Here is a 17,866-nt window from a genome sequence, read left to right on the forward strand (position 1 = left end):
GAAATACGCCAGAGTATTTTCAAATTTGCCGCGTCGTATCTTAATTTGTGATTCACAAACAAGATACGACGGCATTTGGCTAAGATCCGACAGGCTTACGGCTTCGTACGTCTTCGGATTTTAGGCTGCAATACTTCGGCCGCCACTGGGTGGAGTTTGCGTCGTTTTCCAGCGTCGGGTATGCAAATTGGCTTTTACGGCGATCCACGAAGGTACTCGCGTGCGTTACGTCGTCGCAAGTCGTTTTTTCCCGTCGCAAAGTTAAGCCTGCTTTTTCATGGCTTAACTTTACACCAGCCATGTTAAAGTATGGCCGTCGTTCCCGCGTCGAATAAAAAAAAAAACAATTTCGACGTAAGTACGTTACGCACGTCGCCATTCACAAACACGTCAGGGCGCCGTAATTTCGCGCAAAGCACGGCGTGAAATTTCCAAACGGAGCATGCGCAGAACGTTTGGCGCGGGAACGCACCTAATTTAAATGGTACACGCCCCATTTGAATTAGGGGGCGTGTTTTGAATTTACACGCCCCATTTGAATTTACGCTACGCCGCCGAAAGTTTACACGCAAGTGCTTGGTGAATCAGGCACTTGCGCTGAAAACTTGCGGCGGAGTAACGCAAAGACGATACGTTACGCCGCCGCATTTGTACCTGAATCTGGCCCTACATGTCTGAGTCACTGACCTGGAGCAAACAAGCAGCGAAGATCAACTTCTGATCCACATGCGTTTTTCTGGGTCAGTGGCTCAGAAATTATTGAAGCCTCTGGATCAGCATGACAGCATAGCATTTACCATTTTACAAATGAAGAGATAAGAAATGGAAGTCTCCATATTGACCTCCATCTGAAAATGCCAGTTGCTTGGCACTAAGGCTGATCCTTTGACATTCGTACATTTGTATTCACTGGATTTGGAAGTCAAGCTACAGTCAGACCTCATGATCGACATGCTCCTTCTGGTTTAAGGCCCCATGCACACGAGACGCTGCTAAACTCGAGTTCAGAGGCATTTGGGCATTTTTTTCAACTGCCCCTGAACACATTTAATGTTATCCTATGTGTCCATGCACACGATCACGTTTTTTAGCGTTTCAAAGCAGTTGGGTTTTGGGCCGTTTTTCCAAACCCAAAATTTTGGGTTCAGAAGCTTTCAGCTTTTGCGTTTTAGACGCAAATCGCGGCAAAACGCAGCTAAACGCGGCAAAACGCCACTAAACGCGGCAAAACACGGCACAAATAGTTTGATTCTGAGCTTGGGGAGGGTCTACAGTGTTTTGGGGATAACCGCTGACAGCCGCAAATCGCGGTAAAACGCCGCAAAACGCCGCGCAATTCGCGGCAAAAACGGGCGTTTTAAATGCCGGTTTTTGCCTTTGAAAAGCTGAGATTAGAGGCGTTTGTAATAGCGTCTCGTGTGCATGGGGCCTAAGGCTCCATGCACACGAGACGTCCCAAAATTGCACAAAACAAAACCCTGGATAAAAAAAAAAATCGCAAAAATGTTGCGTTTTTTGCCAGTGTTTTTGAAGTGTTTAGGAGCATTTTTAAAAGTGTTTAGGAGTGGTAGCATTTTTGCGAAGGAGCGGGCAGCCACCAGTGGCCTTAACAACCAATGAATAGCCGGTTGTTAAGGAGCAGGCCGACAAGCCAGCTGCCGTGTCCCTAGCAATGGATGACTCATCAGCTTTTAGTGGGGTTCCCCACTGACAGCTGAATGTAAACAAAACAATTGCCAAACCCTGGGCCGGTGGTTGTGGGGGTTGACTTATGGGAATATGTAAGCCCCCCCCATGTGAATGAGTATCCCTACTCGTTCACTAAAAAAGTGTCAAAAAGTAAACAAAACGCACACACAAAAACCGGTGCCCCCCCGGTGTAGGTCCATCGTCATTCACGATGAACACCAGCCACCAATTCAAAGAGAAGGAGAAATTAGAGGCAGAGGTGTTCTGGGGAGGCATTGAAAGTAGAGGTGTGCTGAGGAAAGACATTGGAGGCAGGGGGAGGGGGGATTTGGGACATAGGTGTTTTGGAGAGGGAGGCATTAGAAGTAGAGGTGTTTTAGCTGCGGTGGCTCAACGCGATTGGCACTGCGCTGACAAGCCATTCACCTCTGCAGCTAGGGGTTCGGATCCCGGTCTCGGCTTCATGTGAATTGAGTTTGGTGGTCTCAGCCCGGCTCCCGGTGGGTGTGCTATGCGAGGTAAGCCTGCGCTTAGTACGCCCACCCCCCTCCCACAAAAACCACCACACCTACACACGCACTCTAAATTGAGTTAACATGCACGCACTTTGACCACGCGGTTTTTAAAAGAGAGGCGAAGGACTAACGGGGCTGGTTGAGCGGGCTAATCCTCTCACTCCCGTTGGGCTTCAAAGCGGAGCAGGTAGGGCGGGCTGTGTGGGAGGACCCTCTCACACACCCGCCATTGCCACCCAGGGCATGGAGAAAGGTGGCAGATTGCCTCTGGGGGAGGCCTGCCTACTCCCAACTCCTGCAGTCCGGCTCCTCTCTCGAGTACACACACAAAAATACACTTTAAAAAAAAATTTAAAAAAAGAAGTAGAGGTGTTTTGAAGGAGGCATTGGAGGTAGCGGTGCTCTGAGGGAGGCACTGAAGGTAGTAGTGTTCTGGGGAGGAATTGTAGGTAGGGATGTTCTGAGGTAGTTGTTGGAGGTAGTAATGTTCTGGGGAGGAATTGGAGGTAGGGATGTTTTGAGGGAGGCATTGAAGGTAGAGGTGTTCTGGGAGAGGTATTGGAGGTAGGGCTGTTCTGGGGGAGGCGTCGAAGGTGGGGTGTTTTTCCGAGGGAAGCGTTGAAGGTGGGGTTTCTGAGGGAGGCATTGGAGGTAGAGGTGTTCTGGGGAAGACATTGAAGGTAGAGGTGTTTTGAGGGAGGTACTGGAGGTAGAGGTGTTTTGAGGGAGGCACTGGAGGTAGGGATGTTCTATGGGAGGCGTTGGAGGTGGGGTGTTCTGGGGGAGGCATTGGAGGCAAAGGCGTTCTGGGGGAGGGTTGGATGTAGAGGCGTTCTGGGAGCGGCATGAGGGAGGCATTGGAGGTGAGGTATTCTGGGAGAGACTTTGGAGGTAGCAGTGTTTTGAGGGAGGCATTGGAGGTAAGGGTGCTCTGAGGGAGGCGTTGGAGGTGTGGGTTCTGAGGGAGGCATTGGAGGTAGAGATGTTCTGGTGGAGACATTTGAGGTAGAGGTGTTCTGGGGGAGGTACTGAAAGTAGAGGTGTTCTGAGGGAGGCATTGGAGGTAGAGGTGTTCAGAGGGAGGCATTGGACGTAGAGATCTGCTGGGTGGTAGAGTAGTGCTGGCAGAGGGGCCTTCGCTGGAAAAAGTGTGCTGGGAAGCATCTATAAATGGCAGTGGTGGCTGGTGGTATATTTTTTGGGGGGTGGCAAACAATGCCCCCGGTCGGTCAGGTCACCAACCCCATCTATGGTGTTGATAGCGCTTATCTTCGGACGCCAAGGGGCAGAAGCTTCCCCTGCATCTCCTCCTCTGCATCATCGTTGCCGTGCGTTTCCTCTCTCCTCCTTCTAGGCCAATAGGATTGCTTCTCCTTTTGGCCAATCAGGAAACGAGACTCAAGATCCGCTTTCTGATTCACCGGGAGGAAAATCAGTGTGACAATAGCGAATATTCATTCACTATCGACACACAGCTGTATGGGCTCGGGGCGCAGTGCTCTGTGCCCCAAGCCCTCCCTTTTAGAAGCCTATTAGAGCCTCTGGCTCTAATCACATGCTTCCAAAAAAAAAAAAAACCCCATTGGAATCCATGCGTCCGACGCCCCACATGTAGATTAGGGGGCCCGGACGCATGGAAAGGCTATTATCCCCTGCAGCGGAAGTTCAGAGACTAGAAAAAGTTGGGGCATCCCTGCACATAAGATTTCTCCAGGATCCAGATTCTTGGGATAACCTTCACTACTGGTAAGCTCATTAAGGCCCCTCTTCCACTTTTGCGACCTGAAAGTAGCTTGATTTTGCAGCAATTTTGATACGATTTTAAGCAATGCCTACGTAATCTTGAGGTCTATGGACCTCAAGTCGCATCAAAGTCAGACCAAAGTAGTGCAGGGACTACTTTGAAGTCACTGCAACTTGAAGTCGCACAGGTATGAATGGTACTCAACTACTCATTGGAAATCATGGGGTACGACTTGTTACGCGACTTTGCAGGACAAGTTGCAGGACAATCGCACAAAGGTGAATGGGGCCTAAAGCTATAGAGAACTTTTTTTTTTAGCTAAACTTTATCTTTAACAATACACCTGTTTCAGAACCATGCCCATATTAAAAGCATGCCCCCCCCCTAATTAAAGTTTATTGTCCACCAATGGTGGGTGGCTGGCTGGATACGCAGCAAAAACGCGTCCCTGGAAATTTTGGCAACTATGGGATTCAGATTTTTAAAATGCCTGGCTTCCGTTCCCTAACTCTTTGCACTTTGTCCTACCGGGCGCAGCTTGGAAGTTTTAGTTTGTCTTATCTGTTAGCTGCGTTTCGCCAGTGAGGGGTGAAAAACCTGGAAGCTGATTGGTTTCTATGCAGAGCTGCACCAGATTTTGCATTCCCTAGTTTTAGCAAATAAACCCTTTAGTGCTCTTAATTGAGACAAATACACACTATAGAGGGAAATGCTTTGTTCATATTTCATGTTGAAGGTTTACAACCACTTTAAAGCAACTGGATCAGCATGACGGCCAAGGAACTAGAACTTACAGAGGAATTGATACCTATGTATTTTTCTTATGGAAGGTTTAACCAATGTGAGGTAAGCCTACCTATTGACAGTGAAGTTCTCAAACCCGAAAATATCCAGCAGGCCAATCGATCTTCTCATCATTTTAGGCTCAATGGAGACAGGTCGGTAAATGGCGGCATTAATCTTGTCCACGATCCATACAAACAGACGTCCATATATGCCCTGCCATACAGAAAGGAGTGGATGTTAACCCTTACCACATATAACGGTTATAAAGCTTTTCTGTGCATGCGAAGGTCAATCATGTTGCTTGCAAATATTGAATCTTGTAGGGGTAGGGATTAGCTCTGCCTTCACACAAGACTAGATATGTGTTGGTGGAGCGCTGGACTCCAAAATATGTGAAAATCAAAATAAGGATCCAACTTTCAGAGGCAGGAGAGCACAACAAGAACTTGAATGAGTTCAGTAAAAATTCATTGTTTCCCACAAGAAGTAAAAAAAATGTGTTTTGAGGGTTTGGAGCTCCCCTTCATCAAGGCTAAGAAACAAAAATCAATGGGGCAGATCCACAAAGATCTGCCCCGGCGCATCGTATCTGAGATACGCTACGCCGCCGTACCTTACCTGGCTTTGGTTACGGCGGCGTAGTGTATCTCAAGCGGCATAACGGCGCGGAACTCAAATTGGGCGGGTAGGGGGCGTGTTTCATTTAAATGAAGCGCGTCCCCGTATCTACTGATACGCCCGCGTACTTTCAAATTTCCCGCGTCGTATCTTTGTTTTGAATCCTCAAAACAAGATACGACGGCATCTGGGTTAGATCCGACAGGCGTATGTCTTCGTACGCCTTCGGATCTAAGATGCAATTTTTCGGCATCCGCTGGGTGGCGTTCCTGTCGTTTTCCGCGTCGAGTATGCAAATTAGCTATTTCCGACGATCCACAAACGTACGAGCGGCTGTCGCATTCTTTTATGTTGTCTCTAGTCGGCTTTTTCCGGCGTATAGTTAAAGCTGCTGTTTGGTGGCGTACTCAATAAGTATGGCCGTCGATCCCGCGTATAATTTAAAAAAAATTTTTTAGTTTGCGTAAGTCGTCCGTGAATCGGGCTGGACGTAATTTACGTCCACGTCAAAACAATGACGTCCTTGCGACGTCATTTACCGCAATGCACGTCGGGAAATTTTAGGGACGGCGCATGCGCAGTACGTTCGGCGCGGGAACGCGCCTAATTTAAATGATCCACGCCCCCTACGGGATCATTTGAATTACGCGCGCTTACGCCGGCCCCTTTTACGCTACGCCGCCGCAACTTTACAGGCAAGTGCTTTGTGAATCAAGCACTTGCCCGTTAAACTTGCGGCCGCGTAACGTAAATGTCATACGTTACGCCGCCCCAGTTTTGCGCGCCCCTACCTGAATCTGGCCCATCTATGTGTAAATAAAATCAGCAACAAAAGTAATAAAGGAGTAATAGGAATATATTTTTACCATTTTAGTTTATTAGATGTAATGCTCTCTTTTTTCTCATTACCCTATTGTTTCTGATGAAGGGGAGCGCTGAGCCCATGAAACATGTTGGCTTTTTGACCTCTTGTTGTGAAGGATAAATTCTCACTGGACTCATTTAAGTTTTGTGTCACTCTCCTCCTAATGTTCACATGAGACTAAACAATCATATATAACAAAAACTGAAGTCATACACAAGACGGCCTGTTCAATACCTTAACAAAGGCGTCCCTGACATCCAGAGCCTGCTCCTTGCTGAGAGGGGTGGACACTGTCTCTCCTCTGGTGATAAGAGTTCGACTTGTGAGGCAGTTCATGAGGTCCTGAGGTCCTACCTGTAAGAATATATGTAAACCCAAGCAATGGAATCTCTTATAAGCTTTAACATGTCAACGTCATTTTAAAAGTAATTTTTAATATGTTAAAATTGTCGATTTATTAAAAAAAAAAAATCTGGTGACCCTGGCCTAAGGCTGCATTCACATTGTATTACGCCGCGTACGCGGCGTATTTTGCCGCGATTAGTTTACTTTTTTTTACAAAGAATTAACATTGATGTCTATGCCCGAACGCCAATGCCGCCTGAAAAAAAGGGTTCGGGACTTGTTTTCAGGCGGCAGGCGTACGGCGTTTCGGCGTTCGGCGTGAGATGTGAACCATCTCATAGACATCAATGCAAATTCGCCCCTCCAGCGTATCGAGCGTCGCGCTTCCTGCGTTTTGGCGCCTAGGTGTGAATGCAGCCTAAAGGGTTCTTGCTTAGGGCCACAACAACCTGTCACTGTCTACCAGTGGCTCAACTGCATTGTAAACCTGTCACCAACAAAGATGGCAGTTTCAACACACATTACACAGATAAAGTCCACTGCTGACACCATCAGGCAGTCTTTCCCTCAGGAATGCCATGCAGCCATCATTGGAGTGCATGTAGACAGGCAAGGCAAGATAAGTAATTTGCGCCCCGAACCCACGGATATTTAGCGCTCCCTGAGTCCTTCCACTCGTACTGTATTAAAAACCCTTCTGGTACATTTTAGGATGTACCACTCTTTCTCTTTGTTCTCCTTTCTTTCCCTTTTATCTCTCTCTATACTAATTTCTTGTTTCCCCCCCAATCCCTCTCTCTAGCCGGGTTTCTTGTTCTTTCTCATACTTTCTCTCCCTTTTCTTTGTTCCTTCCTCTCCCTTTCATGTATTGAAGGTCATCTGCTGATCTGAGAACTGTAGTGAGGAGTTTAATGGCAACTATAATCACAGGTATTCTTACTCACTGTGTCTCTGACTTTGGGTTGTCTCGTAGCAGTGACCCCTATGCTAAAATCAGGAGATAGGGTCTCCTCCAGCCCCTCCCACTTCACATTCCTCACCAGTCAGCTAACCTCTAGTCCAGGGGTGCCCAACCTTTTGAAGAGCGAGGGCCACTTAAGCAACTTGGTAACCAGTCGAGGGCCACAATGAGCGGAGCGGGTGGATGACAGGTCACGGCTACTCTATAGGCCCTCCGATCCGCCCTGGTGGAAGGTGGAAGGAGAAAAATTCCCTGCTGTTTTTCGGATTGGAGGTAGGTGGGAGTAAACAGACATCTGTCACTCTATAGAGGTGAATTGAGGGTCCCATTTGGTCGGGCTGATCGTGTGAAAAGGGCCTAAGGCTGCTTTAACATTGATGCGCTGTGGTTTACCCACACCACGGGTGCAGCGTAGTGCACCTGTGTCTATCGTGTGGGCTAGCTGAACTTTGCCATAGACTCCACCTGTGGCAAAAGCTGACGCTGTAGAGGAAGCATCGGTTTATGGGGCTCTGCTCCGCAGCCGCTTTCTTCTTCTACCACCAGCTTTATTCACAACACTGATGCTTTGGTATGCGGGTCGCAACCTGCGATCTGGGCTTGCCAACCCACCATTCCAGAGCAGGCGGTTGCCGGCCACATCAGAGGGCTCTGCGGGCCACATCAGAGGGCTCCGCGGGCCACAAGTGGCCCCCGGGCCACTGGTTGGCCACCCCTGCTCTAGTCTCTGCCTCCCACCCATGCCGTGAACTGAATGGGCAGCTGCAAAGAGGCTGAGTGGGCGGCCATGGGCTCCAGGTACAGCTCTGCTGGGTGGCCACAAAAAGTCTGGGAGAGCGGTGCGGGATTCAGGAACAGCCCAGGATTTGGTGACTCCTGACAAATCATCATTCGACCCCCTCGGGGGTCCTGACCCCCAGGTTGAAAACCACTGATGTAGAGCAACAAATCTTTTTTTCAGATCCTCAGAGAGTTCTTTGCCCTGAGGTGCCAATCTGAACTTCCAGTGACCAGTATGAGAGAGTGAGAGCGAAAACATCAAATTTAACACACCTTCTCCCCATTCACACCTGAGACCTTGTAACACTAGCGAGTCACATGACACTGGGGAGGGAAAATGGCTAATTGGGTCCAACTTGGACATTTTCACTTAGGGGTGCATTCACTTTTGTTGCCAGCGAATTAGACATTAACCACTTAAGGCCCCCTTCACGCCGATATACGTCGGCAGAATGGCACGGCTGGGCACAATCACGTACCTGTACGTGTCTCTTTAAGCCCAGCCGTGGGGTCACGAGCGCGCCGCCAGCGACCTGGTCCGAAGCTCCGTGACCGCGCCCGCGGGACCCGAGGACCTGATCGCCGCCGGTGTCCCGCGATCGGTCACCGGAGCTGAAGAACGGGGAGAGGTGTGTGTAAACACACCTTCCCCATTCTTCACAGTGGCAGTGTCATTGATTGTGTGTTCCCTGATATAGGGAAAGACAATCAATGACGTCACACGTCCAGCCCCGCCCCCCTACAGTTAGAAACACATATGAGGTCACACTTAACCCCTACAGCTCCCCCTAGTGGTTAACTCCTAAACTGCAATTGTCGTTTTCACAGTAATCAGTGCATTTTTATAGCACTTTTTGCTGTGAAAATGACAATGGTCCCAAAAATGTGTCAAAATTGTCCGATGTGTCCGCCATAATGTCACAGTCACGAAAAAAATCGCTGATCGCCGCCATTAGTAGTAAAAAAAAAATATTAATAAAAATGCAATAAAAATATCCCCTATTTTGTAAACATTATAAATTTTGCGCAGCCCAATCGATAAAAGCTTATTGCGATTTTTGTTTGCCAAAAATAGGTAGAAGAATACGTATCGGCCTAAACTGAGGGAAAAAAAATGTTTTGTATATATTTTTGGGGGATATTTATTATATCAAAAAGGATTTTTTTTTTTTCAAAATTGTCGCTCTATTTTTGTTTATAGCGCAAAAAATAAAAACCGCAGAGGTGATCAAATACCACCAAAAGAAAGCTCTATTTGTGGGGAAAAAAGGACGCCAATTTTGTTTGGGAGCCACGTCACACGACCGCGCAATTGTCAGTTAAAGCGACGCAGTGCCGAATCGCAAAAAGGGGCAAGAACCTTAACCTGCATAATGGTCCGGGTCTTAAGTGGTTAATGGCTGTGTGTTGAGTTATTTTGAGGGGACAGCAAATTTACACTGTTATACAAGCTGTACACTCACTACACAACATTGTAGCAAAGTATAATTTCTTCAGTGTTGTCACATGAAAAGATAGAATAAAATTATTACAAAAATGTGAGGGGTGTACTTACTTTTGTGAGATACTGTATATACACACACTGTAGGTGTAGGTGACACCTATTGTAAGAAAAAATAAAAAAAGGCAACAGTGCAGGTGCAATGACTAGGTCTTGTGGTCTGGTAACAAATATTGTCCAGCTCTCTGCCAAAAGGCCCAGCGCTATTTGATCATTAGCATAGTGTATGGAAACCATGACTTCTATGGAATTGGGCTTGGGACCCAACAAGAATTCATACCAAATATGGCGAGAAGGAACTAAATTAATCAAAAAACCCTCCAACCAAGTCAGAGCATGGCACAGCAAAGCCTTCTTAGACCCAAAGGTATTCACATTTCTAATCCATCACATGTCCCAAAAAGTAAGAGGATTATTCCTCATTTTAGAACAGTGTGAGGTTATCTTTGTCGATAATTTTTACTACTAATTTACCATTCCTACAAGATGGAATTCTACAGCTTTGTGGCTTTAATTTTACACCCTTTGACTGAATGGACTGTTATCAGCCCTTCTGCCATCTGTGTACAATTGGATACACTAGTGCAGGGGTGCCCAACCAGTGGCCCGGGGGCCACATCTGGCCTGCGGAGCCCTCTGATGTGGCCCACGACCTCCTGCTCTGGGATGGAATAAAATAAATAGAATACTGTTTGTGATAAACCCTCATCCTCTAACAGGACTATGTCCGCCGTCAATGCTATTAAAGGTAAGTTTATTACTAAAATCACAGGCCCGGATTCAGATAGGAGTTACGACGGCGTATCTCCGGATACGCCGTCGTAACTCTGAGTGTGTGGGGTCGTATCTATGCGACTGATTCGTAGAATCAGTTACGCATAGATTTCCCTAAGATCCGACCGGCGTAAGTCTCTTACACCGTCGTATCTTAGGCTGCATATTTACGCTGGCCGCTAGGTGGCGCTTCCGTAGATTTACGTCAGGAATATGCAAATTAGGTAGATACGCCGATTCAGAAACGTACGTCCGCCCGGCGCATTTTTTTCCGGCGTAAAGTTACCCCTCATAAAGCAGGGGTAAGTCATGTTCGGTATGGACGTCGGAAACACACGAACAGCGTTGTATTTTACGTCGTTTGCGTAAGTCGTTCGCGAATAGGGCTGTACGTAAGTTACGTTCACGTCGAAAGCATTGACAGTTTGCGGCGTAATTTGGAGCATGCACACTTCGTAAAAAACGTCAAATACGTGGGGTCACAAGTAATTTAAATAAAACACGCCCACATCATCCACATTTAAATTAGGCGGGCTTACGCCGACACATTTACACTACGCCGCCGTAACTTAGGACGCAAGTTCTTTCTGAATACGGAACTTGCGCTCTAAGTTACGGCGGCGCAATGTATCTGAGATACGTTACGCCCGCCGATACATACGAAAATGTATTTGAATCCGGGCCACAGTGTATATATGGGCATATCTGTGGTGGTTACTGGGCTGCTTTCAAACTGATCCACAGGTGCAGAGAAGTGCACCTGCGGGTTACCTGCAATGAGCATTAGACTTCTATTACCTGCTAGTTTGGTGTGCTGAGAGTAGAGTAGGCTCTATAGAGCCAAGTGGGCTGCCATCCACCCGCTCCGCTCATTGTGGCCCGCGACCGGTTACCAAGTCGCTTAAGTGGCCCTTGCTCTTCAAAAGGTTGGGCACCCCTGCACTAGTGGTTCCTGGATATCCTGATAAGGATAAGTGAGTGATATAATTATCTTAATATATGCAGTTTTTTAAACTAGAGGCGAACACTAGAGAATAGTTTTATGTGCTCTAATTGGTAATGTTGATATTTTGACTTGGTCTTTTGTAGGGGTGCAACGGATCGTCACCGATCTGTGATCTGAACCGGTCACCCCGTTCGGATCGGCACACCCCGCGATCCGCGGAGCGCTCCGGAGCCAAGGAAAGTCCCCGGCTTCGGCCTAGCTCCGTAGCGGCGGCCATCTTGCTCCACCCAGTGTGCTTGCCAGAGCCCAGAGCACAGCGTGACACGCCTCCCCGCCTCAGCGCGTTGACTTCTGTAGTCAGCGCGCTGAGGTGGGGAGCCATGTCACGCTGTGCTCTGGGCTCTGGCAAGCACACTGGATGGAGCAAGATGGGACTCAACTACATTCTAATTCTAAAAAGGCAAGTAAGTTGGCAACACTTAGCACAGTGTCATGATCATTTAGGTAAATGCAACCCCATAATTCAAAGCACATCCCTGGCTTTCTTCCACAGGCTTGCACTAGATCAACAAATGGTATGATTTTGGAAGATAATAGTGCACCTTTCCTCCTTCAATATTTTGTAGGCAAACTTTTTTTTTTTAATATCCTTTTATTTAATTTGCCACCGTTTTTGGCAATAAGTGCAGGGAATGTTGATACCATTTATGGAGATCAAAGCTTATACGGTGTGGTCATTTTAAGGAGATTACTTTTTTATCTGTACATTTGAAAACTTTTCTTTATTGCTGATCCGAAAAACGATCCGATCCGTGACTCCTGATCCGAGAATCGATCCGATCCGTGAGTTTTTTGATCCGTTGCACCCCTAGTCTTTTGTCATATCTTCCCATTTCATTCCATTTTATTATTGTAATTATCTTTATTGTATTCAAATTAGTAGATTAGCCAACAGAAATGACTACGCTAACTCAGTCCAATGATTCTGTTTCTCCCTCATAGCTGAAATTCAAAATCTACCCTTGCAGTGAGGATGCACTACAAAGGTAAATGCAATTTTTTTTCTAGGGTAGCATTAAAGAACAGTTTTACTTACCGTATATACTCGAGTATAAGCCGACCCGAATATAAGCCGAGGCACCTAATTTTACCACAAAAAACTGGGAAAACGAATTGACTCGAGTGTAAGCCTAGGGTGTCCATCTGCATGCCTCACTGTGCCTCACTGTGTCCATGTCCATGCCTCACTGTGCCCATGCCTCACTGTGTCCATGCCTCACTGTGCCCATGACTAGACTGACGTTTAACATGGGAGTCTATGGAAGGGGTGCCCGGCTTTGAAAAATAGGTGCTCCCCAGCTGTAGGTCCCCCAGACAACAAACTTTGCACACTTGTAGAGGAGAAATGGGGCTACATATGTGCAGGGGACCTACGACTGGCCAGTACTGAATCCCCAAATTCACCAGAGAAATGACCGTTTAACACGGGAGTCTATGGAAGGGGTGCCCGGCTTTGAAAAATCGGTGCTCCCTGGCCGTAGGTCCCCCAGACAAAAAAACTTTTCACACTTGTAGAGGAAGAGTGGGGCTAGAAGTGTGCCAAGAATAAGGTCCATGGGACCTATGGTCGGCCGGTACCGGGTCCACAAAGTCCAGATCATGTGCAAAAAGGTGACTCGAGTATAAGCCAAGGGGGGCATTTTCAGCACAAAAAAATTTGCTGAAAAACACGGCTTATACTCGAGTATATACGGTATCTTGTCTCTCGTTCCTCCTGCATCCAAAACTCTCCTCTTTCCTTTGACATACTGTGTTGTAGAGAGGCCCTCAGCGTCCTCACTAACAAATCAGCACTGATGGTTCCTCATTGTATGTGATGACATTAAATTCCAACTAAGGGATGGAGCACCAATGGGAAGCGGATTCTGGGAACCAATCATGTGGAGAGTTAGGAAGCCCAAAGGGGATGGATAAAATAATTAAAAGAGCTTTTTATTGGCATGCTAGATAAAACTAGCACTTACTCCTAATAGTGCAAGCGGAGCTCCAATGCAAGCGTAGTTTTCAAACCTCCCTGAGTTAATTGATGAGATTAGATATCAGCCAGGCAGGGGTGTATTACTCTTGGCCAACTCAAAGACGTGCATTGTTCATAGGAGCAGTAAACCACAACCATGGCATGACCATCAGTAGACAAATGCACACATCTTAAGGCCATCAGTAGACCAGTGCACAAGTCTTGTGCACTGGTCTACGATCTTAAGTCTTGTGGTCATCAGTAGACCAATGGACAAGTCTTGTGGTCATCAGTAGAACAGCGCACAAGTCTTGTGGCCATCAGTAGACCATTTCACAAGTCTTGTGACCATCAGTAGACTATTGCAGAAGTCTTGTGGTCATTAGTAGACCAGTGCACAAGTCTTGTAGTCATCAGTAGACCAGTGCACAAGTCTTGTGGCCATCAGTAGACCATTGCACAAGTCTTGTGGCCATCAGTAGACTATTGCAGAAGTCTTGTGGTCATTAGTAGACCAGTGCACAAGTCTTGTAGTCATCAGTAGACCAGTGCACAAGTCTTGTAGTCATCAGTAGACCAGTGCACAAGTCTTGTGGTCATCAGTAGACCAGTGCACAAGTCTTGTGGTCATCAGTAGACCATTGCACAAGTCTTGTGGCCATCAGTAGACCATTGCAGAAGTCTTGTGGTCATCAGTAGACCATTGCAGAAGTCTTGTGGTCATTAGTAGACCAGTGCACAAGGCTTGTGGTCATTATTAGATCTGTGCTTAAGTCTTGTGGTCATCAGTAGACCAGTGCACAAGTCTTGTGGTCATCAGTAGACCAGTGCACAAGTATTGTGGTCATCAGTAGACCAGTGCACAAGTTTTGTGGCCATCACTGGACCAGAGCGTGCTGGGTGCTGGGTGCTGAGGTCAACATTAGACAAGTTCCAGGGAGCAGTCAATAGACAAGGGCATGTGTGCTGTGGTAAACAGAAGACTAGTGTGTCATTGATTTGGCCATTAGTGGACAAGTGCATGGGGGCTGAGGCCAGCAGTCTCATTTTCACATCACTATCAGAGGGTTAAAAGTGAAGGATTTGTGTAATATGGTGCCACTGCAGAAATGGGTAAGGGGTATTATTGTGGGTGGGTCCTGAATTTTGTTTTCAGTAAAGAACTGTTTAATTTATACTACCATAGTTGATATGCTGTAGAGTCCTATAATAACCTATTTATATGGAGTTCATTTTTGTATCTAGGTTTTCGACACTGCAAGGGAAAGGTTTATAAAGAAGCAATAGAATCAGAATTATAAATTCGGTGCAACTAACCTCCAGTAATGTTGCAGCTGTAGTTAATGAGGTGGAATAAACCACTTCACAGGCATCCAGGTTATCGTACATTCGGGCTGCAAAAAAAAAAAAATATATAATTTTAAAATATTTTTTTAACGGTAACAAGTCAGCTGGTGATTAAAGCACTTTAGATCATCAAAATACTCCATTTAAGGCATGCAGGTAAGCAGATATTTAAAGAGGCACAGCATATGGCAAAGTCCAATAAGACAATACTGAAGTGCATCCTATCCCATTTAAATTTCTAAATCTCCCAAGACTATGGTGGTCCAACTTGACTAGAGTTTACATAGGCAGGGAACTATTAATCAGGTCAACCCACATCTGTAAGCCAGGAGGTTCTGACCTTTTCCAGCACAGAGCAATAGCTTTTTTAGCATAAAAGAAGAGTCAACAGGTCCTCCTTCTCCAGGTACCCCAGAAGACAACTGGCGGGGGTACATATGTTTAGTTACATAGTAGGTGAGGTTGAAAAAAGAGTCCATCAAGTCCAACCTATGTGTGTGATTATATGTCAGTATTACATTGTATATCCCTGTATGTTGTGGTCATTCAGGTGCTTATCTAAGAGTTTTCCCCTGCTGCGACCACCGCCTTTGGAAGGGAATTCCACATCCCTGCCGCTCTTACAGTAAAGAACCCTCTACGTAGTTTAAGGTTAAACCTCTTTTCTTCTAATTTTAATGAGTGGCCACATATCTTGTTAACCACTTAACGCTGATATACGACGGCAGAATGGCACGGCTGGGCACGTACCTGTACTTCGCCTTTGAGAGCCCAGCCGTGGGTCGCCCATGCTTGACCCGGTCCGAAGCTCCACGCCCGCAGGACTCGTGGACCCGATCGCCGCCGGTGTCCCGCGATCTGGTCACAGGAGCTGAAGAACGGGGAGAGGTGTGTGTAAACACACCTTCCCCGTTCCACACTGTGGCAGTGTCACTGATCATCTGTTCCCTGTTATAGGGAACGACGATAAGTGACGTGACACCTACAGCCACGCCCACCTACAGTAAGAATCACTCCCTTAGGGCACAGTTAACCCCTTAACGCCCCCTAGTGGTTAACCCCTTAACTGCCATTGTAAATTTTCACAGTAAACAGTGCATTTTTATAGCACCTTTCGCTGTGAAAATGACAATGGTCCCAAAAATGAGTTGTCCGGCCGCCATGGGAGAGACCTGTCAAAGTGGGCCAGTCTGGGTGAAGTCCAGGGCCAAATTTTTGTCCCAGTCCAGCCCTGCCTGATGGGGTCAACCTCATCAGATTTGAGGCTACACTGTTAATGTCCCAGGAAAGGCTTGCTGTCTCTTTTCAATTCCTCCATTCCTTTCCTTTTCCTATTACTTAGACCAAAATAATGAATAACACATTTCAATATGCCAATTAAATGTATTTATTTATATATATTTACTTTTAACTGTGCCCAGTAATTTCCCCTATGGGATCCTTTAGGATTGACTACCAATGTGATCCAAATAAACAATCACACGAAGGTGTGTTTGATGTATACATATATACACACACCAACAAACTAAAATATAATAAAATGTTTTCAATTACTTTGCCGCAGGCGTCTAACCCTCCCTCTGACCTACCACTCCATCGGGCGCCGCCCATTACCCGGTGATCTCTTGTATAGTCACACTGGATCACTCTGCTTTTTCTTTGGGGTACCTGCATTGGAGCGCATGGGGTTCGGGACACCACTCTGGGAGACTTTTGGGGCCTCCTCTACTGTGACGAAGGAGTTCGGATTGGATTGTTCTATACTCATCATCTGGTAAAATGTGTTGATCTTGTGTGTAATCTGTTTATGTGTTTTTTTTTCTCTTCTCTCTTCCCCTTTTTTATGTTCCCGCTGTACAAAGGCGGGGCAAAGGAGGGGGATAGATGATAAAACATATAATAATAACTTTTTGTAAATTTCTTTCAGTTACAACAAAACCTCTGAAGAAGACCTTTAAGCCTCGTACACACGATCAGTCCATCCGATGAGAACGGTCTGATGGACCGTTGTTGTCGGTTAACCGATGCAGCTGACTGATGGTCAGTCGTGCCTATACACCATCGGTTAAAAAAAACGATCGTGTCAGAACCCGGTGACGTAAAACACAACAGCGTGCTGAAAAAAACAAAGTTCAATGCCTTCAAGCATGCCTCGACTTGATTCTGAGCATGCGTGGATTTTTAACCAATGGTTGTGCCTACTAACCATCGTTTTTTTCCCATTGGTTAGGATATCATCGGTTAAATTTAAAGCAAGTTGGCTTTTTTTTAACCGATGTTTAAACCTATGGGGCCCACACACGATCGGTTTTGACCGATGAAAACGGTCCATCAGACCGTTGTCCTCTGGTTAACCTATCGTGTGTACGAGGCCTTAGGGTCGATACGCGTTAGGATTGCTATATGCTTGTACCTACACATGCCAAGCTATATATCAATTTGTTGTGTCTTGTTACATGTATGGAATTTTAACGATTTTGTATTACCGCAACTCATATCTTAAACTACCCCATTATCCCCTTTTTTGTACATGTCATCTAATAAATACCTTTTTTCTTTTACATTGTATCTTAACTCATTAATTGAGCTGCCCAAAAACCCCATTGGGGAAAATACCCTTGATAGAATTTTCCTACTTATAAAACCCTTTTAAAGTTTGAGGTGTGTTCTGTGACCGCTGGTTGATTGCCATTGATCCCACTCCTAGGGCCTGATCCACAAAAACCCGGCGTAACTTAATTTTTCCCGTTTAAGTTACACCGCCGCAAAATCTCTACCTAAGTGCCCGATCCACAAAGCACTTACCTAGAAATTTTGAGCGGTGTAACTTAAATCCGTCCGGCGCAAGGCGTTCCTAATCTAATGGGGCGAGTCCCATTTAAATTAGGCGCGCTCCCGCGCCGGGCGTACTGCGCATGCTCCCGACGCGATTTTCCCGACGTGCATTGCGCAAAATTACGTTACGCCGAGTTTTGTG

General features: G+C 46.5%; 1 protein-coding gene across 1 annotated transcript in view; it reads right to left on the bottom strand.

Annotated features, from left to right (window-relative positions):
• MYO7A (myosin VIIA) overlaps positions 1 to 17,866 on the bottom strand; it is a 304,325-nt gene that overhangs the window by 239,542 nt on the left and 46,917 nt on the right. Inside the window, exons 9-11 of the mRNA XM_040339989.1 lie at positions 14,860 to 14,936; positions 6,452 to 6,571; positions 4,805 to 4,947 (exon numbers count right to left, since the gene is read on the bottom strand). Coding sequence (XP_040195923.1) covers positions 4,805 to 4,947; positions 6,452 to 6,571; positions 14,860 to 14,936 — 340 coding nt within the window. The remainder of the gene's footprint in view (positions 1 to 4,804; positions 4,948 to 6,451; positions 6,572 to 14,859; positions 14,937 to 17,866) is intronic.

The sequence above is a fragment of the Rana temporaria genome, chromosome 2, assembly GCF_905171775.1.
Source record: "Rana temporaria chromosome 2, aRanTem1.1, whole genome shotgun sequence".
NCBI lineage: Eukaryota > Metazoa > Chordata > Amphibia > Anura > Ranidae > Rana > Rana temporaria.